The sequence below is a fragment of the Giraffa tippelskirchi genome, chromosome 13 (assembly GCF_054371585.1).
Source record: "Giraffa tippelskirchi isolate mGirTip1 chromosome 13, T2T-mGirTip1v1.2.pri, whole genome shotgun sequence".
NCBI classification, from domain to species: domain Eukaryota; kingdom Metazoa; phylum Chordata; class Mammalia; order Artiodactyla; family Giraffidae; genus Giraffa; species Giraffa tippelskirchi.
In genome coordinates, this window is record NC_137287.1 from 102,650,653 (window position 1) to 102,673,038 (window position 22,386).

Genomic DNA, 22,386 nt, shown 5'->3' on the forward strand with positions numbered 1-22,386 from the left:
TACTCTTTGTGGTGCAGGGGCTTCTCATTACAGTGGCTTCTCCTGTTGCAGAGCACGGGCTCTAGTAACACAGGCTTCAGTAGTTGCAGCTTGAGGGCTCTAGAGAGCAGGCTTAGTAGTTGTGGCACAGGGGCTTAGTTGCCCCTGGACATGTGGGACCTTCCCAGACCAGAGATTGAACCCATGTCCCCTGCATTGGCAGGCAGATGCTTAAGCACTGGACCACCAGGGAAGTCCCCTTGTTGCTTTTTGAAACCCCAAGACCACCACATGAAGGAGCCGGCGCTGAGACCATATGGAGCAGAAATGATCCTCCCCAGCCAAGGCTTCCTGGAGCCTGCGAATCCGGAGACAAGTGAGGCTGAGCTGCCCCGTGGAGCTGTCCACTCTCTGCAACTGCAGGAGTGGCCAGCATCACATTGATTCTTGACCCAGACAATCACGAACCATGACGTTTGGAGAGTTGTAAAGCAGCAAAGACTGATATAGCCTAGTTACTGGCGAAGAGAATTCTCCTTCCTTCTCTTGTAGCAAGTTTTTCTTGTTCTTGGTAATTAACACTAACTGTCCAACAGACAAACTCCAAATTGCAGACTTAACACAGGAAGCTTCATTTCTTGCTCAGTAAAATCCAGTGTGAATCTGGTGGTCCTCTATCTTATAGCTAAGGGAACACAAGGCCTCAAGGTGGAAGGGAAAGACTGGTATGGAGGTCTACCAGCTCTCAATCGATTCAGCCCAGAAGTGGCCACCCTTATGTCACTTCTACACATACATTATTGGTCAGAACTTGTCCCGTTGACTGAAAGGGAGGGCAGGGCATGTAGGGGAGCACGGGACACAGTGGTGATACCTGTCTTTGCCACAAAGAACATATCACAGATAGAATTAATTTCTTCATTTGTGTGGTTACCTGTTTAACATCTGTTTCCTCTGTTGGACTGAAGTCCATGAAGGCAGGACCATGTTGCATCCATCTCTCATGGGGCCTACCCTACAAGTGGCGTCAGGAATAGTTGTTGAATTGCTAGTTGAATGAATAATTGGGCAGGTCACAGTGTGATCTTCTGTGTTTAGCTCCCAGTTGCAGAGAAAAATCCTCAATTAAATGTCTAACAGTTCCTCCCTCCCAGTAACACACATGCACCTTTGATATTGTAAATCTCTTACACAGTGATCATCCAAAGAATACAAACAGAACATGAAAGTCCCTACTGGCTGCAGCCAGGGGTGTGGCTATGTGCACTGCTTGGTGAGAGAGGATTTACACTTTTATGTGATAGTTCTCATACAGCTGCCTCAGAGTGGGCTTGGCAAAAGCTCCTGCTTCAAGGCAAAAACCAGATGAGTTTTTCTCTGTTGTGTGGTTTTGGATGAATCTTCTGCTCTCTCTGAACCTCATTTTTCTTGTCAGTGAAATGACAAAAGCATTTACTTTATAGGGTTGTTGTGAGATGGTGATGAGTCTCTGTGTAATATAGATAAAGATTTGCCACTTGGCAGCCCTCGATTTATATGAACTGTCCCCTCTTGCCCTTGCTACTTGGGCACAGTTTGTGATGGAGCTGGGGCAGGGTCTTTTGGAGGCTGGATGGAAGGGTTAAGGTTGGAGGCAGCTCCATGAGACCCTAGATACAGCTGGGCCCTCTTCTGGGTGATGCTGGGTGCACAGAGAGGAGGGTGACTTGTCCCTCTCTATATCAGTTAGCGTTTGCTGTGTAACAAAACACTAAAACTCAATGGCTTAAAACAATCATCATTTTATTTAGCCCATGATCCTGTGGGGCAGTTGGGGAAATTTTCTGGTCTGGGTCAACCTAACTGAACTCTGCGTTTTCAGTCAGCTGGAGGGTTAACTGATGGCTGGGCAATCTAGGATAGCCTCCCTCACCTGTCTGCAGTTAGCATGCTATTGAGGGAGCTTCCGCAGTTCTCTTCCTCTGCACTTTTTCCCACTCCTCCTCCCTCTCAGAATTTGATTTTGTGCCGGTATCTTTCCTCCACCATCCCAACTCCCTATATGTAGCATGAGCCTCAGGGAAACTGCTGGAGAATTGACACGATAATTAATATAACTGCATTTCCCTTTCTGGTGATTGGTCAGGAGAAGGCACATGGCCCAGGTCTGGCCAATGAGGAATGTGGGCAAGTCTGTTCAGAGTGCTCCTAGGAAAGCTTTCCTCATCCCATGGAAAAGCTATAGAGAGAAACACCTAACTCTGATTGAGGACTTGTTATGCTAGGCACTGTTAATTCTAAGTGCTTTAAATAAAATAACCCATTCAACTTTCTTGGGTTAGGTACTATTATCTCTCATTTTACAGATGAAGTCTCTGCGGTATAGAGTGGTTAAGAAACTTGCCAACGGTCAAACAGCTAGTGAGTGTTGGAGCCAGGATTTAATTCCAGGCAGCCTGACTCCAGAGTAATGAGTTTTCAGGTACCACCCTCCTCCTTCCTCTGGTCATGAGTCTGTCTTAGGTGACACCACAGATGGTTGTAGCCATTGTGCCAGCAGTTACCTGGGACAACACAGCCAAGACAGAATGAAGGGAGCCAGGGTCTTTCTAACAGCTCCATGGTGGTTTAGTCATCAAGTCGTGGCCGACTCTTGTGACCCCATGGACTATAGCCCACCAGGCTCCTCTTTCCATGGGATTTTCCAGGCAGGAGTACTGGAGTAGGTTGCCATTTCCTTCTCCAGGGAATCTTCCTGACCCAGGGATCGAACCCAGCTCTCCTATATTGCAGGCAGATTCTTTACCGACTCAGCCAGATGAATAAATGAGCCCTGAAGCCCATCCCCTCCCTGCCTGTTAACTTCCTGGTTCGTCTCCTTTGTTCTTTCCACTTTGACTCAAGATTTCAGTGACTTGCAGTCAAACAGTACCCTGAGACATCAGAACATCCAGAAAGAACAGAGTGAATGAGAGAATGAGAGAAGACTCACTGGGTCTTCTATTCTCACGAACCACTCAGCTGAGATTGAGACACAAGGCATCTGACCTTTCACCCTGAGGCTGGTTTCAGAGGCACGGAAAACTCATAAGAGATGGGGAGTAGAAGACGGACGAAATATCCTAGAGAGATGACAGCATTTCATAATTCCTTTATGAGGCACAAGATAAAAAAATACACACTCATGGCATCTAAACCCATAGTGCTAATGTAGGGTCCTGGACCCGAGACTTTCCAAGAGGCCAGCAGACGGAACTTGCCTGATCTTGGTGCTTGGTTCACGGAGATGGACAGGCCTGGACCCTCACTCCAAACTACTCTTTCAGTAAGATGAGGACCAGTCTCACGCTTTGCACTCCTGATCTTCCAGCCCAAATCCTCAGTTCAAGCCTGGATGGAGAAGCCCTTGGCCAAGAGGACAGAGCTGCTGGGAGCACAATTCCCAGCCTGGTCTGGGCTCTAGGGTCCTGAATCACAGGGGAGAGGCCTGGAGCCTTTGGCACAGGGATGCTTCCATTCCTCTGAAAAGGCATGAGATACAAAGGCAGCTGGGTTGTTTGTGACAGGGACTGTCCCACGTCAGAGGTGCCTGGGCATCAGCACCTGTGGATGCCAATCCCTGCACTGTGGTTGCTCAGTGTAGACACTGACTCATGGGCACGGAAAGTATTATCAGCTCTGAGCAGGACTTTGTCTCTGTCATTCACTGCTGTGTTCCCAGCATCTGGAACAGGGCTTGGCACAGGGAGCTCCTGAGGAGGACCTGGTGGGGCATGAGCTCATCTGCACAGGTGTGTGTGTCCAGCATGCTCTGCACACACCTCCTCCTCTCTCCCTCCCAGAAGGCACTTAAGGTGTGGCTCAGCTCAAAGAGGCAGAAGAGAGCTTAGAGATACCCAGTAAGGTGACATTAGCCAAAGAGACCCATATCTCTTTCTCCCTCCTCCTCTGCTTCCTCCAGCCCCGGCCCTTCGGGGACCACTTGGTCAGCCTCACAGTGGCGGGACCGAGGCAGGGCTGCAGGGATGGCATTCTCCCGCAGCCAAGGGTGCAGCAGGATACCCGAGGCTGTGAGCCGCTCAGCTGGCTCCCTTCGGAGGAGACAGCGGACCAGGCAGCTGGCGGGGGCCGAGAGGCCCCCAGGCAGGGCAAAGGCACCACGGCGGATCTTGCCAAAGAGCAGGGCAGGCTCTGAGTCCTGGAAGGGGTAGTGGCCGGCCAGCATGGTAAAGAGTGCCACACCCAGGCTCCAGACATCTGCTGCCTTGCCTGAGTAGGATGCCCGGGAACTGAGGATCTCGGGGCCCACGTAGGCTGGGCACGCGTGCTTGTCCCACAAGGAGTCGTCAGGCCCAGTCAACACACAAGCATCTTCCAGGTTCTCCAGCACCAGTTTCGTCCTACACAGGCAGAGAGACAGGGAGTCAGCTAGTGGGACCCCCCTTCTACCACCCCACATTGTCACCCTGAGTGGCACCCATTTCCCCAGTACCAGCTGGCATTTGCCAGACATGAATCAGTCCTGTGAGGCCGGTTGGCTGATCCCATTTTACAGATGAAGAAGTCTAGGCTCAGAGAGGTTTCTTCATTTCTGAAGGTCACACAGCAATTAAATCTGAACTAGAACTCTGAGAAGAACACATTTTTCCAAATGTCTCTGGGATCAAATTCAGGTTCTACTTGTTAACTTGCAATTTGGCCTTGAGCGATGGCTTCACCTGCCTGAACCTTGACTTAGGGGCTGGGGAAGTTGGGCTGTGCTGAGGGGCTGAGGGCATTAAAACTCTCTAAAGCCAGATGCAAACTTGGGGTCTAGGCAGGAAACAAAATGAGAAACAGGAAGTGGGGACTATGCCAACTGTCTCAGCACAAACCTACAGTTAATATTTGGCAGTGTCCAAGGCGTACCTCACCCTGAGCTAAGGTTGTATCTGTCACACCTCATTTCACCCTCATACAGCCTGTGAGGAAGACGCCATTTTGCAGCCAGGGGAGCAGGACTGAGACTGAACCTTGGTTCTCTCCTGCCCAGAGCCAGTGCTATAAGCTGCTCATACGGTTCCCGGGGTGCCTCCATGGTACCCCTTTTCCACAAAAGAACCGAGAAATCTTATTTTAAAGAAAAAAAAAAAAAAACCCAGGTTTTAAAAAGTTGGCAACCAATTTCAATTAAAAACACAAATGAACATGACCCATATTGATTGGCAGAAACCAACACCATATTGTAATTATCCTTCAACTAAACATAAAGAAAGAAAGAAAAAAAAGAAACAAGCAAAAAACAAAACAAGAAACCCCACAAATGAACAGGTATGTGGTGCAAAGAAAAAAAGTGTGTGTGGACCAACCTTAGCAACTTCTGCTTTAAACAACTCCCACAGAGTGCTCTAGATTACTTTAATAGTAAGCACAGCATTGCCATTGCTACTAATCTTATTCCTGTGGCACTACTTCCTGGGTGCCAGTGTGAAAATGCTGACCAGTTCTGTCAATCACTGCACTGGGGGTGGGAGGAGATGTCAGCATTATTGGCCCATTTTACAGATAAAGAAGTCAAGGTTCATGCAGATGAAGCCATTGCTCAAGGCCAAACTGCAGGGTAAAGAAGTAGAGCCAGAATTTGACCCCAGGATGATTACATTATCTATCATTTACTGATGGTGCTTCTCAAACTACTGCCTTGAAAACGGAAGAAAGCACTTTTCTCACTTCTGGGAGGTCTGGGGGTGTTGTACTCACCCTAAGCTTGAAATTATTTGAAAAGCTGCATATTAGCTTAAAAATCATTATAAAACTTACATTCTACTTCTTACTCAAAGCATGGTCATTTTAGTATAAAATGTAAAAGGAAATACCACCTTCAGGGACTTTCCTGGTGGTCTAGTGGCTAAGATTCCACGCTCCCAATGCAGGGGGCCCAGAGTTCAATCCCTGATCAGGGAACTAGATCGCACATGTTGCAACTAAGACTTAGTGCAGCCAGATAAATAAAAAATTTTTAAAAAAGAAAAGAAAACCACTCTTAGGCAAATATCATAAGATATTTGGATGGCAGGTGAAATTAGTGGGCAAAAGTTTGAGCAGAAATAGGATATTCACACATAAAGCCTTAAAAAACCCTCAAGGTTTTTAATGACAAATTAATGACAAAGAATTACCCAAGGTACACAAAGGGTAAACTAGGAGCCTTCCAGTGGACAACTTGGCAGAAGCCACTGTAACCAAAGACTGAGGTTAACATCACAGTAGTTCCCCTCAGCAGCCTGACTCTCCTGATAGAACCGGCTGAGAAGGCCCCATGGCTTCTGTGGTATTCTTGCCAAAAAAAGCATCACTTCAATCTAAGTGTGACCAGAACATCAGTCAAGGCCAAACCGAGGGGCCTCCTCGGTGGCCACACTCACCTGTCCGGGTCAGTGAAGACGAAGCGCTGTAGCTTGAGGTCGCGGAGGACCAGCCCGTGCTGGTGGCAGTGCGCCAGGGCGGCGGCCATCTGGCGGAAGAGCGCGGCGGCCTCGGGCTCCGGGAGGCGACGCCGGCGGCGCACCAGGCTGTGCATGTCCCCGTGCGGCCGCGGGAAGAAGGCGTAGAGGTGCTGCGTGCCGGCCAGGACCTCCGCTGGCCGGGCCACGTGGCCGTGATGGGGCAGCCTCCAGTAGGGCTCCAGCACCGCCAGGCTCTGGCAGGCTGGGTACACCTGTGGGCAGAGCGTGGTGTGAACACGGGTGGGGACTCCGGGGGGAGGGGGCAGGGGCCGGCCTTGCAGCAGGTCACAGCCAATCCTTTAGGCACTACTGTGGGCTGGGCCCTGTGCCCAGCGCTTCCGCTGCATGTCACTGAATACTGACCAAGCTGAGGGCCGCGCGACCAGCCAGGAGCAGAGCTGGGATTTAAATCCCTGTTCTCCATCATCTGTGCTCTTAGCTACGAGCTCACGTGCTCTTAAACTTGAGCTAATTCAAAAATATCAGGTAACCAGAACAAAAGGAACTAAAACAAGAGGAATTCGGAAGAGTAGACAATACAGAAGGAACGATATGGTTGTCATCACCCATCATGGCTCCCATTCTCTAGCATTCACTGCCCACCCACCCTTTCCTTCATCCCACAAGCAGGCATTGAATGCCCACCTGTGCCTGCCACTGGAACTATAACTTGACCGACAGTCATGGTCCCTGCCCTCCTGGTGCCCACAGTCCAATACATGAGACAGTTAAACAGGCCAAAAAACTAAATACTTACAAATTCTGATGAGCATTGCAAAGGAATGCTGGAATGAAGACTACTTTGGCAGGAGACACCTATTTTAGAAAGTATAGTCCAGAAAGGACTCTGGGGAAGTGACATGAGTGATTGAGATGCCCAAAGAGTAAGCTTTCCAGGTGGGAGGCACAGGCAGTGCAAAGGCCCTGAGGTAGGAAAGAAACTGAGCTGCTCTAGAAACCCAGCCAAAGCTCAGTATGGCTGGAATGGGAGGGAAGATGGGGCCTGTGGTGAGTGTGGTGAGGTTGTGGGGAAAGATGCTAGGGGCTTATGGGCATTAGATGGAAGCTGTCCCACACTCCTGAAAGGATGTTCAGAGGATGGTGACTTGGAAACCACATCGCTCATCATTGGCAGAGCAGTCTATGCACTTTGGGTTATCTGCCTTTAAACCCTTTGCTTGTTATTTTGTCTAGGACACATAGCCAATAAAAATAAATAAAGCATATATACATTTAATCCATGAAAAGATGTAAGTACATGTCTTAAAGCAATTGGGGTGGCTTAGAGGAAACAATCCACAAACGGAGACTTTTTTTAAAAGTCAGGGCAAGCGCATCCCTGTCTCTGAGCATTTACACTTGCTTTTCCTGCTGCCTGAGCATTCTCCTTTAGATACCCACAGGGCTGGCTCCCTCAGTTCAAGACACTATTCAGGTCACCTCCTCCGAGGTGGACTTCCCACCTAAGATCACCTGCACCCTCTCCCCTCCCCACTCCCCTCTCTCCCAGCTCCTAGTTTTTTTCCACAACTGTTAAGATCACCTGACATATATGTTACTCATTCACCTGCAGCATGAACTGTGGGGGCACAGCTTGGTCCACTTTTTAGCCATAGTGTGGTGCATAATGCATGATGAATGGAGTATACAAGTGCTCAATCAGAGTTTGTTGAATTAATGAATAAGGCGATAGTCTAGAAAGACGGGATGTTGATCTTCCTACACGCCGACCAGAAAAGCCTAGGCAATGTGGAAACAGCAGGTCAGCTGCCACAGTTCACGCTGGGTGTAGGGACAGGCATTCCCAGTAGATTGCCCTAAATGTTCCTGAATATCTGGGGTCATGTGAAAGCATGGGGCTTCTGACTCCAGCTTGCCATGATCATTCCTTTCAGTATGGACTTCCCTCCCCAGAGGGACTAGAAAAAACCTGTGATGCTGCAGGAAGGACTCAGAGTTCAAGGGTTCCCTAGAACACCTGGGGTAGCCCTAGGAACCTGCATCAAGCAGCCAGAGCCCAGGTAAAGCTGGTGTCTGATGTCCAGATGTGGCCCTGCCCACTGCACCCCCATGAGCAGGAACTGGAGCCACTGCTGCTGCTTTCCCCTCATCTCCCAGCCAGCTCAGTCCCCCTGCTTCTCTGTGCCTTCCCAAGGGGACCCAGCCCCCTTCTACCTCTCCCTGTGTACCTGGGTCTCCCCTATCCTCCTTACCTCTGCCCACCAGCGCAAACCTGCCCTGCTTGTATCTGAACTACCTGTGCTAGCATGGGGTCCAAGGCTCTGGGTTCAACCTGCCTTGGCCCAATTTCAGCTCTGACACCTCCTGGCTTTGTGAGGTGGCAAGTAACCCCAGGGCTTCCTGGGTGGCTCAGACAGTAAAGAACCTGCCTGCAATGCAGGAGACCTGAGTTTGATCCCTGGGTTGGGAAGATCCCCTGTAGGAGGGAATGGCTACCCGCTCCAGTATTCTTACCTGGAGAGTTCCATGGACAGAGGAGCCTGGTAAGTTATAGTCCAAGGGGTTGCAAAGAGTCAGACACAACTGAGTGACTAACACTTTCACTTTCGAGTAACCACAGCTTTCTGAGCCTCAGAACCTGTCCTCTCTCTATAGAATGGGCCCAATAATAGTAACTACCTCATAGACTGTGTGAATATTAGAGAGGATGCAGACTGGACGACCAATATAGTACCTTGTGCAGAGTAAATACCTACGATTATGTTTTCTCAGGGCCTTCCCTGGTGGCTCAGTGGTAAAGAATCTGCCTGCCAGTGCAGGAGATACAGGCTTGATCCCTGGGTTGGAAAGATACCCTAGAGAAGGAAATGGCAACCCACTCCAATATTCTTTCCTGGGAAATCCCATGGACAGAGGAGACTGGCAGGCTACAGTCCATGGGGTTGCAAAAGAATCGGACATGACTTAGCAACTAAACAACAACAACAAATGCTTTCTCATCTCTCTCCTTGTGTGCTGAGACCTGGCAGTGTCCTGTAGGGGTCACGTGGCTCTGCCTATTGCCTGAATGCTGTCAAGAACCCTGATTTCTGTCAGGAACGCTGGACCTTGCCGTAGGATCCAGGTCTGATGCCATGTGGCTTCATGCATGGCCCTTCTCTCTTGATCTCAGTTTTTCCATCTATAAAATGGTCATGAGTAGGCCCAATGACCTCCAGGATTCCAGGAGTTCTAATGTCTACCATAGCTCATCCTTCCCTATTGCAAATACCTTCAGTGGCTCCCCACAGCCTAGCGGGGCTTCTTCCTAATGCTTTCACAATCCACGGCTGCTAGCTCTCGTCTGCCAGCCGTCTGCATCCCTTTCCCACTCTGGCCATAACAAAGTCCTTTTCATTCTCTGAAGTGCGATGTTCAGTCCTGTTGGCCTCTGACAGCTGTTTCCCCTTCCTGGAACCCGCTTCTCCCACTTCTCCCTGGCTGACTCCTCCTCAGCATTTTCTGACTCTGTCTTCTCATATACTACAGGTTTCTCTGTGCACTCCTGGCCCCTAAGCCTCACCCCAGCAACATTTATCACACTATACAGCCTAAGCTCTGTATTCCCCCAGGGCTGGGACCATCTGGTTTACCTTTCTGGTTTCAGCTTGGCCTGGGTATTCACTGGCTGTTTCCCCAGAGAGCTGGGGATTCATTGGCTGCTTTCCCAGTAAACACAGAACTAAATTAATATAAGGGCCCCTCAGCCCTGGCAATTCTTTGGAGCCAAAGCCTTTTCCCAGCCCCCGTGATGCTCATGGAGATGGCCTCTGGGACATGTACCTTGCAGATGTACTCCGTGCCTGTGGGGCAGTGCAGGGCACGATAGGTCCGGCTCCCCTCCTCGGGCTCCAGGAGAACATAGGGTCCAAGCCTGGAGGCAGTGGTCACATCGGGAGTATGAACAGGAGCAGGTGGTGGGTTCAACGTCAGCGGGCAGGAGGGTAGCCTGGGCTGGGGCCTACTTCGAGCTTGTTTCTGGCTGGGGCACTCAGTGTCTAGGTCATCATCCAGCTCCAACCGCTTCTTTCTGGAGGGGGCATTTGCTGGAACAGCCAGGGGGCTTGCTCGCATCTAGAAAGAAGGGGAGAAAGGGACTGAAGTCAGGCTACTTGGTGGCTCCTCTCTTCCTCTGCTGGTGGGAGGCTACACTGGCACAGCCTTTATGAAGGGTGACTTGGCAGTGTGTGTTAAATGAACAAAAGCATATACCCTTGACTCAGTGTCCCACTTTTGAGAATTTATCTTCCAAATAAAATGCTCACCAAAAAAATTAAATACATGAAAGGCTGCTCATCAGTGTCTTGTGTCTAACAGCAAAAAGTAGGAAACTCTCCCAAAGGTTGAGCAGTTGGAGATTGGTCAAACCATCATGATACAGCCACATAGTGGAATATTATACAGCTCTGAAAAACGATAAAGAACTCTCTACATACTGATGCAATGGTGCAAGTACAAAATTATCCCTGCAGCCCATATGATAGAATCAATTAAACATCCATTGTTAGGATGGGTTAAATACATTATATTTCACCATACGTGAAATAGTTGTAGCCATTTAAGAGATTGAGGAAATCCTTTATGTGCTAATTGGAAAAATCTCCAGAGTGAACTGTTAAGTGAGAAAAAAAAAGTACAGAGGAGAGATGGACTTGATGGTTGGTGAGAAGAGGAAGAAAAACTTTGTACTGTATCTGTTGAGTGCTGCAGCACAGGCAGTTATTACCTCTGAAAGGAAGGGAGGAATGGGAGGAGGGACAGAAGGAGAATGGATGATGAAGGATGATGCCTGAATGATATATATACTGAATGTACATACGAATGGATGTTTCTGGAATGACTAGACATATTGTCAAGTGAACAGAGCTAGTTGCTGAAAAATATACATGAAATGATCTCATTTATTTAAAAAACCCCACAAGTGTGTAATAGATATGTGTGAAAGTGAAAGTGTTAGTAGCTCAGTTATGTCTGACTCTCTGTGACCCCATGGACTGTAGCCCTCCAGACTCCTCTGTCCATGGAATTCTCCAGGCAATAATACTGGAGTGGATAGCCATTCCCTTCTCCAGGGGATCTTCCTAACCCAGGGTTGAATCTGGGTCTCCTGCTTTGCATGCAGGTTCTTTACCATCTGAGCCATCAGGGAAGCCCTATTTGTATACACAGGTGTGTAAATATACCAGAAAAGGTCTAGAAGGACCCAGGCTAAATTTGCCACAGCAGCTTCTGGCCTTCTGGAAGACTCCAGGAGTAGAAGGGATTTAATAGGGAGGCAAGGAAATGTTCAATTTCAGTATTTTAAAATAAAGATTCTACATTTATTTAGTGCTTGGGTACTTCAAAACAGATGGAGTGTATTTCTTTTCTCAAATGTCATCTTTGTCTGCAATCACCTGATGGCCCAAGAGCTACCAGAATCACAGGATCTATGTGCGGAGTTAGTCCACCAGCCAGCTCAGTTTTACCATCAGGTGAGAATGAGGCAGGGAGGCAAGGTTGCTCGAAGCCTCAAGATTCACTTACTCAGCTGCAGAGGAAGCACCTCCCCACTACCTGCCCCCACACAGCTGTGTGTGTGTGGTGCGTGGAGGAGAGGGCGATGGCATGTCAGGGCAGAAAGGTTCTCTCCAAGACCCGTCTGCCCACCCATCCAGGCTCCAGGGGAGGAACAAGGAGCCCAGGTATGAGGTGTTAGAGGACAATGGACTGCAGCCAGGTAAAGACCTTCCCAACAGTCCCAGGCAGGATTAGACTAGGGAACATCACTCAGAGACAGTTCTCAGGCTGATGCCCACCTCTCCAGTCTTGCTGCTCCCAAATGCATGGGCTGCCTTGGGAGGGAGGGAGCCATCATCTTGAGCAAAAAGCCATAATTCCGTTTTGGTGAGAATGCAGTAGGGGGTGGCTGTCATCAGATATTCCCTGGATCTCATCCTGTCTCTGACCCTTCCTGGCTGGGTAGCCCTAGGCAAGTTCTTCAGACTTTCTATGCCTCATCTGTAAAGTGGAAACAGGATGCAAAGCCCATAAGATTTTGTGATGGTGAAATGAAAATACAAATAAATTAACACGGCCCTGTTGCAGGGTAGGTGTCAGGAAATGGTCACTACTGTTGGTTCATTACTATTATTATTCACAGCTGAAGATGCTGAAGTGCTGCCTTTGGGAGTCTCAGAAACTTGCCCAGGGATGAGGCTAGGATGATACTCTTTACTGCACTGGCTATTCCAAGAGTAAAGTAAGATGATCCCTGGGTGTGTAGATGCTTTGTGTCCTGCAAAGCGAGACTCCCTGGAGTGGCTCTCCGGTGGCTCCATCAGTACCCCAGGCTGCTCTGGCCTTATCCAGGGCTCAGAGCCTGGTCCTGCTTGGGATGAGCTCCACTGGACAGATGGAGTAACTGAGTTTATAGATGAATACAGGAATTTGCAGGCCACAGGGCAAGATTAGAATCTCTGCAGTAGGATGGAGGCAGCCCCTAGTTTCTACCTCTTGCCTGTCCCTGACCCTCTCAGGGGAATAGGGTGAGTCACACCAAACACACATACTCACATAACCCAGGGCAGACAGGTGTACACACGCCTCTCCCAAACACATTCGTCCAAACCGGCCCGCCATGGCACACGGGCAGGGCAGACAGGGGCATCCATGTCCTTAAGTGACACACACTTGGCCCTCCACCGGCAAGGGTGCAAGCACACGCACGGAGAGCTCTCCCAACTATACTCACGACTGCAGGACGGATACCAACAAGGCAACACGATCAGTCTGTACCCCACCCCCCACCCCAAGTTCCCACCGACAAGGCAGTGGGCGGACTCGCCCCACCCTCAGCAGCTGGGCTCCTCCCGTGGGAGCGGAAGCGGCGGAGCGGCAGGAGTACCGCTGGGTCCCCGCCCCCGACGCCCGGCAGAAGGTTGAGCGGAAACTGAGGGGCTGCTAGAGGACTGGGAGGGGACCGGCCAAGGGAAGGAGGCTGGGCCCTGGAGCTGAGATAAGCGGCCTTGCCCGCTCACCCCAGAATCAACAGGTACAACACACACCATCGGCAGAAACAGAATACGAGCGCATCCTACAGCTGGCGAACCGGTGGTCATCAGGCCCGGCACATCTGTGCGCGCGCGCAGCGTCCAGGCTGCCCTTGACCCCGCACCCTACCCACCCACAGGCACCCCAGTGCGTCCCGGCACGGCCAGTACCTGCTGCCCAGTGCCCAGGCCGCCGCACGGTCCTCGGACACACGGCCCCACCCGGAACCCACTGGCCCCCGCGCACTCCAGCAGATGCTCACGAACACATCTCACAGGTACCCGGGACCACCCGACCCCCAGGGACCCCACAGACCTCCCCGCACCCAACCACGGATCTCCCCGCACCCAACCACACACCTCTGCTGCCCGCCCCACACTCTGATAGACGCGGACGGCGCACACCCTCCTCCCCCGGACACGCCTCCCCGCCCCGCGGGGATCCACCCTCCCGCAGCCGGATCGGCCACACTCGGCGACCCCGCGCCCTGCGGAGCTGCGTCACCTGGACCCAGCGGGAACACTCAGCCAGCATCGCTCCCCGGACGGCGGGCTTCCTTAAAAGTTGTGTGTGTCTGTGTGTATGTGTCACACGCGGCAACTTCAGCCGCCCCTCCCGTCCCCACAGAGTACCTTGCCCTAGCACGCGGCGGGGTTCTGGCGCAGGAAGAGCTCAGGATTGCCTGGCACCCCTCGGTGGTCCGCGCTGCTCCGCCGCCGCAGAGCTCGGCTCCGGGTGCGGCTCCGGCCTCGGTCCCCAGCAGCTGGACGCGTGCGAAGCCGCCGCCGCTTCCGCTGCGAGTGTCTCGGGAGCGCGGAGAGCAGCTCCGGCCCGGGTGATGTAAACCTGAGTTAATCAGCCACTGCCTGATGCCCTCAGGCCGGGGATTGCACCATCCCCCTCCCTGAGCCCCACCCGCGCGTCCGCTCCCCCCACCCCGCCCGTCACCTCCAAGCGCGCCCCGCCCCTCCCATGCGAACAGCTAGCTGTCCCGGAACCCCTCCCCTTGGCCCTCTAGGGGTGTTTTGCCTCCACCCTCGACCCTTCCCGCTCAGCGGTCGAAGATTGAAAGCGATGCCAGAGTCTGGCTCTCCCTATCACCTTGGAAAAAGCATTTTGCTTTTCTGAGTCTCAGTTTTCCCATCTGTGAAATGGAAGGAAGAACACCCTTTCTCAGGATGGGTGGAGGAGAAAAAAGCAAACCCTAACAGTTCCTTGGGTACTCCCCTGGTAATAAAGCACCTTCCCACCAGGAAGCTCCATTCTCCCCATTCTACTAAGGGGCAGCCTGAGGCTCAGCTATGAGAAAACAACCCAGGAGCTTTGCGAAGACCACAGACTTAGGGGTTGACCCTGGGCTCAACAGAACCATTGTGGTGCCCTGGAGAGGCCTGGGGTCCAGTGGGCTTCACAGCACTCACTTGAAGTTAAGCGGAAGTACCCTGGAATTTGATGTTTTCACACTGTGGTGTTGGAGAAGACTCTTGAGAGTCCCTTGGACGGCAAAGAGATCAAACCAGTCACTCCTAAAGGAAATCAACCCTGAATATTCATTGGAAGGTCAGATGCTGAAGCTCCAATACTTTGGCCACCTGGTGTGAAGCGTCAACTCATTGGAAAAGACCCCGATGCTGGGAAAGATTGAGGACAGGAGAAGGGGACGACAGAGGATGAGGTGGTTGAATGGCATCGCCAATTCAATGGACATGAGTTTGAGTAAACTCCAGGAGATGGTGAAGGACAGGGAAGCCTGGCGTACTGCAGTCCATGGGGTCACGAAGAGTCGGGTACAACTGAGCAACTGAATAACAACAACGAAACCCTGGAACCAGTCTGCGTAAGTATGCCCAGACCCTAACTCTGCCAAACCCATTGTGCTACATCAGGAAATGGATTAAATAAGTTAACACATGTTAAATGCTTTGAACCCTGCGGCACATAGTGCTGCTGCGGCTGTTCAGTCGCTAAGTCATGTCTGACTCTTTTGCTATCCCAAGGACTGTAGCCCACCAGGCTCCTCTGTCCATGGGATTTCCCCAGCCAAGAATACTGGAATGGGTTGCCAGTTTCTTCTCCAGGGGATCTTCCCGACCCAGAGATCAAACTGTGTCTCCTGCATTGCAGGCGGATTCTTGACCACCGAATGGGAGAAGCTCAGTAAACAGAGTGGGAGACAGTAGAGGCTTCGAGAGGAACGGTACCTATAATAGGACTTGCACCCCAGGCTGGGAAGCCCCGGTGCCACTTGCTGTTTGGTGAAGCATCCCTGTGTTGCCCCAGAGAGTCCAGTCCCCTTAAGGCCATGATGTCTGAATTCACCAATGTCAAAAAAATAACTCCTGCAGGCAGAGGTTGATGGGAGGCAGGTGGAGTCACCTTTGTTTCCCTGGTTGCAGACCTCCAGGGACCAACTCACCTGTGTCTCAGAGTCTTCAGGGCACAGCAGGGGGCTGTTCTCAGATCTCATTTAACCCTGGAGACTCCCAAACCTGGGAGGAATGAATGAACTCATTTTCTACACCAGGACCTAGACTCCATTGGACATACCCACAGCTGTAGAAGGCAAGGAAAGATTGGCATGTTGTTTTCCCAGCACCTCTCTGAAACCAAACCCCTCTCTGGCTGGGTTTGCTTATACAGTCCTAACTTTGTTTCATGCTGTGTTAGACCCTGATCCAAGTGCTGGGAACTCAGCAGTGACAAGACCAACTCATCCCTGCCCTCACTGATCTTATAAATCAGTGGGGGAGACAGACATCTCTCAGGAAAATAAAATCAATAAACCAGGCTCGTTTAAAATAGATTATGCATCATATGTTTTCTTAAATAAATAGCATATATTTATTCTCTATCAGCTAAGACTGAGAGGTGGCTATTTTTAGTAAGACTTATCAGGAAGGTGATGTTTAAACTAAGATCTTAAAGAAGAAGGGGAGTGGAAACATGTGAGAAGAGACAGAGGAAAAAGTAAGTGCAATGGCCCTAGGGTACTTATGGAACTGTGAAATGAGCAATGTCACTTCTAGTCTATAGATGAGTCAAGACCACCCAGCTTATTATAAGAGGCAGATTTGAGATCTAAATCTGGGGCAACTGACTCCAGTGCCCACAATGTCCAGGGACATTTCACAATCTTTGCAACCTGGCAGCCTCCTCTAAGACTTGTGGTATGGTCATTGGAATTGTACCTTGGGCATGGACCCCAGGTCTGGGGACCTTATCACAGTTAGGGGTATCAAATCCCAATTCTCTAGACCAGCACTTTTTTTTTTTTAATAAATTTATTTATTTTAGTTGGGGGCTAATTACTTTACAATATTGTAGTGGGTTTTGCCATACATTGACATGAATCAGCCATGGGTTTACATGTGTTCCCCATCCTGAACCCCCCTCCCACCTCCCTCCCCATCCCATCCCTCTGGGTCATCTCATTGCCCCAGCCCTGAGCATTTGTCTCATGCATCGAACCTGGAATGGTGTTCTGTTTCACATATGATAATATACATGTTTCAATGCTATTCTCTCAGAATGTCCCACCCTCACCTTCTCCCTCAGAGTCCATAAGACTGTTCTATGCATCTGTGTCTCTTATTCTGTCTCGCATATAGGGTTATCGTTACCATCTTTCAAATTCCATATATATGCATTAGTATACTGTATCCGTGTTTTTCTTTCTGGCTTACTTTGCTCTGTATAATGGGCTCCAGTTTCATCCATCTCAATAGAACTGATTCAAATGTATTCTTTTTAATGGCTGAGTAATATTCCATTGTGTATATGTACCACAGCTTCCTTATCCATTCGCTAGACCAGCACTTTTCAATAGAACACAGCGTGAACCAAATATGTAGTTTCAAATTTTCTAATTATGCATTAAAGAATAAAAAGCAGGTAAAAATAATTTTAATAATATAGTCTATTTGATCCCATTTATTTATTTATTTATGTAGCTTATGATCATTTCAACAGATGGTAAAAAATTGTTAATGAGATAACCTAATTTTTTTTTCATAGTAATGTCTTCAAAATCTGGTATAGGACTTCCCTGATGGCTCAGTGGTAAAGAATCCGCCTACCAAAACAAGGGACACAGGTTCGATCCCTGGTATGGGAAGATTCCACATGCCGAGGAGCAATCAAGCCCATGCATCACAACTACTGAACCTGCAAGCCTAGAGCCAGTGCTCCGCAGCAAGAGAAACCATAGCAGCGAGAGAGAAGTCAGCACTCTATGATGAAGAGTAGACCCGCGCTCACCGCAACCAGAGAAAGCCCGCGTACAGCAACGAAGACGCAGCACACCCAAAAATAAATAAATTTTTAAAATCTGGCATGTATTTTACACTTAGTTTGGATACAAGTCAACATGGAAGCTAAACTGTCAGTGACTAAGTAAAATTGTCAATGGTTATAGTAAGTTAAAGTATCAAAACAATTAATTTGTGTTTAATGGAGAAACTGTTTCACTTGTTTTAAAATTAAAATTCAAAAAAATGAAAAGTTCAGTTCCTCTGTCACCCTGTGTGTGTGTGCATGCTCAGTCACTAAGTCGTGTCTGACTCTCTGCGACCCCATGGACTGTAGCCCCCCAGGTTCCTCTGTCCGTGGAATTTTCCCGGCAAGAATACTGGAGGGGGTTGCCATTTCCTCCTCCAGAGGATTTTCCTGACCCAGGGATTGAACCCATGTCTTCTGTGGGTCCTGCATTGGTAGGTGGATTCTTTACCACGGAGCCACCTAGGAAGCTTGTCAGTCATCCTAGCCACGTGAAATGGTCAATAGTTACCTGCAGCAAATGCTGTCATACTGAGACCAAGAATCCCTGGCACAGAATCCAGGGAGTATAGCAAAATATGAAGAGTCTGTTGAGTCTACAACCAAGATGCCAAATAATCTTGAGCCTCAGTTTCTGCATCTATAACATGAAATTAATTATACCTTCCTGGCATTGTAGTCCTGAGGATTAAATGCACTGAAGCATCCTTATGTCATAGTCAAACCACATTTTCTGGGTTCAAATCTCACCCCTCCTGAGTAGGGAGATTTGGGCCAAGCTACTTAAACTATGCCTCAGTTTCCTCATCTGTAAAATGGAGATAATAACAGTACCTACTTCATTGTTTTATCAGGCTTCCCTGGTGGTTCAGATGGCAATGCAGGAGACCTGGGTTCAATCCCTGGGTGGGGAAGATCCCCTGAAGAAGGGAATGGCAACCCACTCCAGTATTCCTGCCTGGAGAATTTCATGGACAGAGAAACTTGGCGGGGCTACAGTCCGTGGGGTCAGAAAGAGTCGGACACAACTGAATGACTAACACATGAATATTGGTTTGTCATGAGGATTAAATGACAGTGTTTGTGAAGTGCCTGGAATATAAATCTGATACAGGCATTTGTTAAAAAGTGAGAAAATAAATGGTAACCAACACTCGCTCCTCAAATTAAATGCAAAAAATGTGCACTTTTCTGAAAAGAGAGTTTGGCTTTCATGAATTTCCTTCTCTCCAAGCTCAGAACATCCGTCTACCTAGATGCTTGAGCCTGGCAGGTTGCATGTCTGTTTGCTGTAGTTCTGAGGATGATCAGCACCTCCAGGAGGAACTCAGAGGGAGGAAAGGAGGAGGGGTTGTGAATGGCTATCATAGCAACCACTCCTGCTTCCTTGCTCTGCACCCAGATGTCCCTGGTTTCTGCCCTAAGCCTGAAATTCCACCATTGGTGTCCTTCAAACTTTCCTCTTTAGGTTTTTCCCCACAAAAGTGAAATGATGCCTTAGGAAGAGTTCTGGTTGCATTCCAGGTCTGGCTGAAGTCACTTGCCCTGTGAGATGGTGGGCAAGTCACCTCCTCTCCTTGGGAGCCTTCATTTTCTCATGTGTAAAATAGGAAGAGAGTTGGATTAGGTCAGGGTTTTCCCCAATATGTTACACACATAGGATGCCAGGAGGTTTTAGGGTCTCAAGACTCTATAAAATAACTTTGAATCATATTGTGAGACATGTATTTCCTTCTGATTTTCTTCCAGTTCCTGCAATTACTGGGGAAGAAAGTCTCATTTAACAGCATCTGTCTTTTTAACACCTCACTGGCAAGGAAGGGAGAGCAGAGCTCAGTTCAGAGCCTTCAGCAAGAAATGAGATTTGGCTGGGATTTAAGAATTTTGTTTTGCTTTCCTCATATTTAATTATACAGTTACTTCCTCTTTATGGCAAATGATAGCAGTTTTCCAGTTGAGGTCAGTGATTGAAATTTTCCCTTTTACATGACTTTACCTAAGTTTTTTTTTTTTTTTTTTCAAATGAGCTGATTAAAAGAAAAACACTGTGAAACTAATAATACAGACAAGTAAATGGATTTGGGCCGATCAATTTGGGGGAAATTGTGGGTTATTCAAGGGTTACAACTCGGTGTCTGGGCTCCTCCCGGGGAGCATTTATTAGGAGACTGGACACCTCCCCCTTCTCTAGGGTTTCCCAGGGGCATGGCAGAAATCCCTCAGCATTAGGATCTGGCTCAGGCTGGGCCCCAGAAAAAAGCAGGAAAACCAGCGCTTGGGCACAGCACCAACCTAGTGGGGGCCCTGTGGTGACCATGGCTGTGCTGGGTGATCCATCTCTACCCCATGGGCCTGGGTTTTCTTCATGAGGAATGTGATTCTTGTGCCCATGGATCCAATGTGGCCCTGTGTGGGTGCCTCCCTTACATCATCTCTGCCTCCACAAACTTCTCCACCAGGTTGCTATTTTCATCCCTGGAGACAGGTGAGGAAACCGGGGCTCAGAGAGGTGACATCACTGGCCTAAGGGAGGGGCTAGGCAGTGGGATATGGAGCCAGGTGGTCTTTGGATGCACAGCCTCCTTGGCCAGTCCCAGTTGGATGATACTGAGCAAGTCACTTAACTACTCGGAGACCCAGAGCTCTCATCTATAAATCGAACTGAGGATAGATTACTCCTGGTAGGGTTACTGGACTGCATACCATTATAGAGAGCTATTGTTGGATTAAATGGAGAGTTATATGAGTTCATTACAGGTGAAGAGCTTAGAAGAATTCCTGGCACATGGTAAGCACTTGATGATATGTGATTAATATTATTTCCATGGGGCCCAGGCTGCTAACCCCGCCCCCAAACAGACAACCCTTGAGAACTGAGCATCCCCCTGGTGGCATGCCTGGGCTGTGCCCTCCATCTGCTTTCTCATGGAATCCTGACCACAACGCTGTGAGCTAAAAGTGAATTTATGCCCATATTATAAGTGAGAAAACCAAGTATCAGAGAGAGGAAGTAACCCACCCAGGTTCACACAGTAAAGCGGGAGTGTTGAACCCATTATTTGTATGGCTCCAAAGCTCATGTCTTTGGAAAAGCTCTGTTTTTTCCAGTAGTCGTGTTGGGCCATAAAGAAGGCTGAGCATCGAGGAATTGATGCTTTTGAACTGTGTTGGAGAAGACTCTTGGGAGTCCCTTAAACTGCAAGGAGATCAAACCAGTCAATCCTAAAGGAAATCAATCCTAAATATTCATTGGAAGGACTGATGCTGAAGCTGAAGCTCCAATACTTTGGCTGACGGGAAGAGCTGACTCATTAGAAAAGACCCTGGTGCTGGGAAAGATTGAAAGCAGGAGAAGGGGATGACAGAGGACAAGATGGTTGGATGACATCACCAACTCAATGGACATGAATTTGAGCAAGCTTCAGGAGATGGTGAAAGGCAGGGAAGCCTGGCCTGCCACAGTCCATGGGGTCGCAAAGAGTAGAACACGACTGAGCAACTGAACAACAGAAAGCTCACATCAGTCCACCAATTCAGGAGTCTCAACAAGAAAGAGGAATTTCCCAGGCAAGTCCCACGCCCTCCTCAAGTGAAAGGAGTCCTGATCCCCATCTGTGGTGGGTGGAGCCGGAAACCCAGGAGAAAAGCTCGTTTCTGGTTCTGACCTTGCCTGGGACAGTTGGTGACCTTGTTTGGCTCAAGGTTCAGCCACATAATTACGGTTTTGTGTGTGTTGGGGTGGCACTCTCCGGACTTCCAGGGATCCCCACTCCCACCTTTACCTTCCCCCTGGGGGCGGAGGAAGTCCCAGCTCCGCCCCCTCACTATCCTGCCCAGTTGAGTTGCTGACTCATCTGACCCCTGCCCCGCCTTCCTTCTGACCTGCCTCCTGCCTGTCCTGAAGCCACCAGGGTCAGAGAAGGAAAAGGATTATGAGTGTTCAATCCAGGCCACTGCCTGGCCTTCCCTTTCTAAGAAAAGCTTGCAGGGTGTGGGGTGGAGGGTGCTGAGGTGTTCAGCCAGCAGCCTGTTGCATCAGAAAGCCTTGCGCAAAGCACCCTCCTGGGTCAGGCACAGAGCCATGTCCCACAGCCCTACCCCCACCCCATGTTACCCCTACCCCATACCCTGGGGTAACAGAGTGGGGATGGTCAGGTATTGTGGGGGGACACTGAGCCAGGCTTGGACCCTGGGGTGTGACCTAGCCCAGGCCAGAGATGGAGGGGAGGGTTGGGGCTGGTGCTGCTCATCTGTCTGGGGAGATGGAACCTTAGACTAGAAGATGCTTCTCAACCAGTCCAGGCCAACCTACCCATTCAGCCCCTCCCTGGACAAAGAGGAGACTAGTCCGGTGCCCTGGAATGAGCCCTGGTCATAGACCAAGTCTTATTCCCTGACTGTGGACTCTGACTAAATCTTGACCTAAACTTTCAGATGTGGCCTAAGCCCTGATCACTGTCTCCAGCCATGGCTAGATCCTGACTCTGGTCCCAGGCTGAGTGCTGAAAGTAGATGGGGCACCCACTTTCTCCCATCTTGACCCCTGACCTAAATTCCAATGCCAGCTCCTGATGGAGGTACAGTCCTGCAGACAGACTTAGCTCTAATCCATTACCCTTGACCCCAGTCTCAGCTA

At 49.6% G+C, this 22,386-nt stretch overlaps 1 protein-coding gene and 1 long non-coding RNA gene across 5 annotated transcripts; one reads left to right on the forward strand and one right to left on the reverse strand.

Moving 5' to 3' along the window:
* Nucleotides 1–1,744: 1,744 nt before the first annotated feature.
* On the reverse strand, nucleotides 1,745–14,343 carry TRIB3 (tribbles pseudokinase 3). 4 transcript variants are annotated; one of them, XM_081560663.1, is made up of 5 exons: nucleotides 13,177–13,223; nucleotides 12,242–12,443; nucleotides 10,227–10,517; nucleotides 6,363–6,655; nucleotides 1,745–4,358 (listed from the first exon to the last, which is right to left on the reverse strand). In XM_081560663.1, the coding sequence occupies exons 2-5, from the start codon at nucleotides 12,377–12,379 to the stop codon at nucleotides 3,869–3,871; spliced, it is 1,212 nt and encodes a 403-aa protein (XP_081416789.1). In that variant the 5' UTR covers nucleotides 12,380–12,443; nucleotides 13,177–13,223; the 3' UTR covers nucleotides 1,745–3,868. The 4 variants fall into 4 exon arrangements, with proteins under 4 accessions (XP_081416789.1, XP_081416790.1, XP_081416791.1 ...); XM_081560664.1 differs by lacking the exons at nucleotides 12,242–12,443; nucleotides 13,177–13,223 and adding an exon at nucleotides 14,108–14,343; XM_081560665.1 differs by lacking the exons at nucleotides 12,242–12,443; nucleotides 13,177–13,223 and adding an exon at nucleotides 13,835–13,881.
* On the forward strand, nucleotides 13,355–17,792 carry LOC145533400 (uncharacterized). Its single transcript, XR_014074050.1, has 5 exons — nucleotides 13,355–13,476; nucleotides 13,615–13,752; nucleotides 13,863–14,055; nucleotides 14,729–15,312; nucleotides 17,490–17,792. It is a non-coding gene; the product is annotated as an uncharacterized LOC145533400 (long non-coding RNA).
* The last annotated feature ends 4,594 nt before the right edge of the window (nucleotides 17,793–22,386 follow it).

Coding starts and splice junctions, on each gene's coding strand:
- TRIB3 (XM_081560663.1), bottom strand. CDS start 12,379: ATGAGATCCAGGGAATATCTGATGACAGCCACCCCCTACTGCATTCTC. Junction 6,656..10,226: donor GCACGGAGTACATCTGCAAG/GTACATGTCCCA, acceptor CTCTGCCCACAG/GTGTACCCAGCCTGCCAGAG. Junction 4,359..6,362: donor GTCTTCACTGACCCGGACAG/GTGAGTGTGGCC, acceptor CTGCCTGTGTAG/GACGAAACTGGTGCTGGAGA.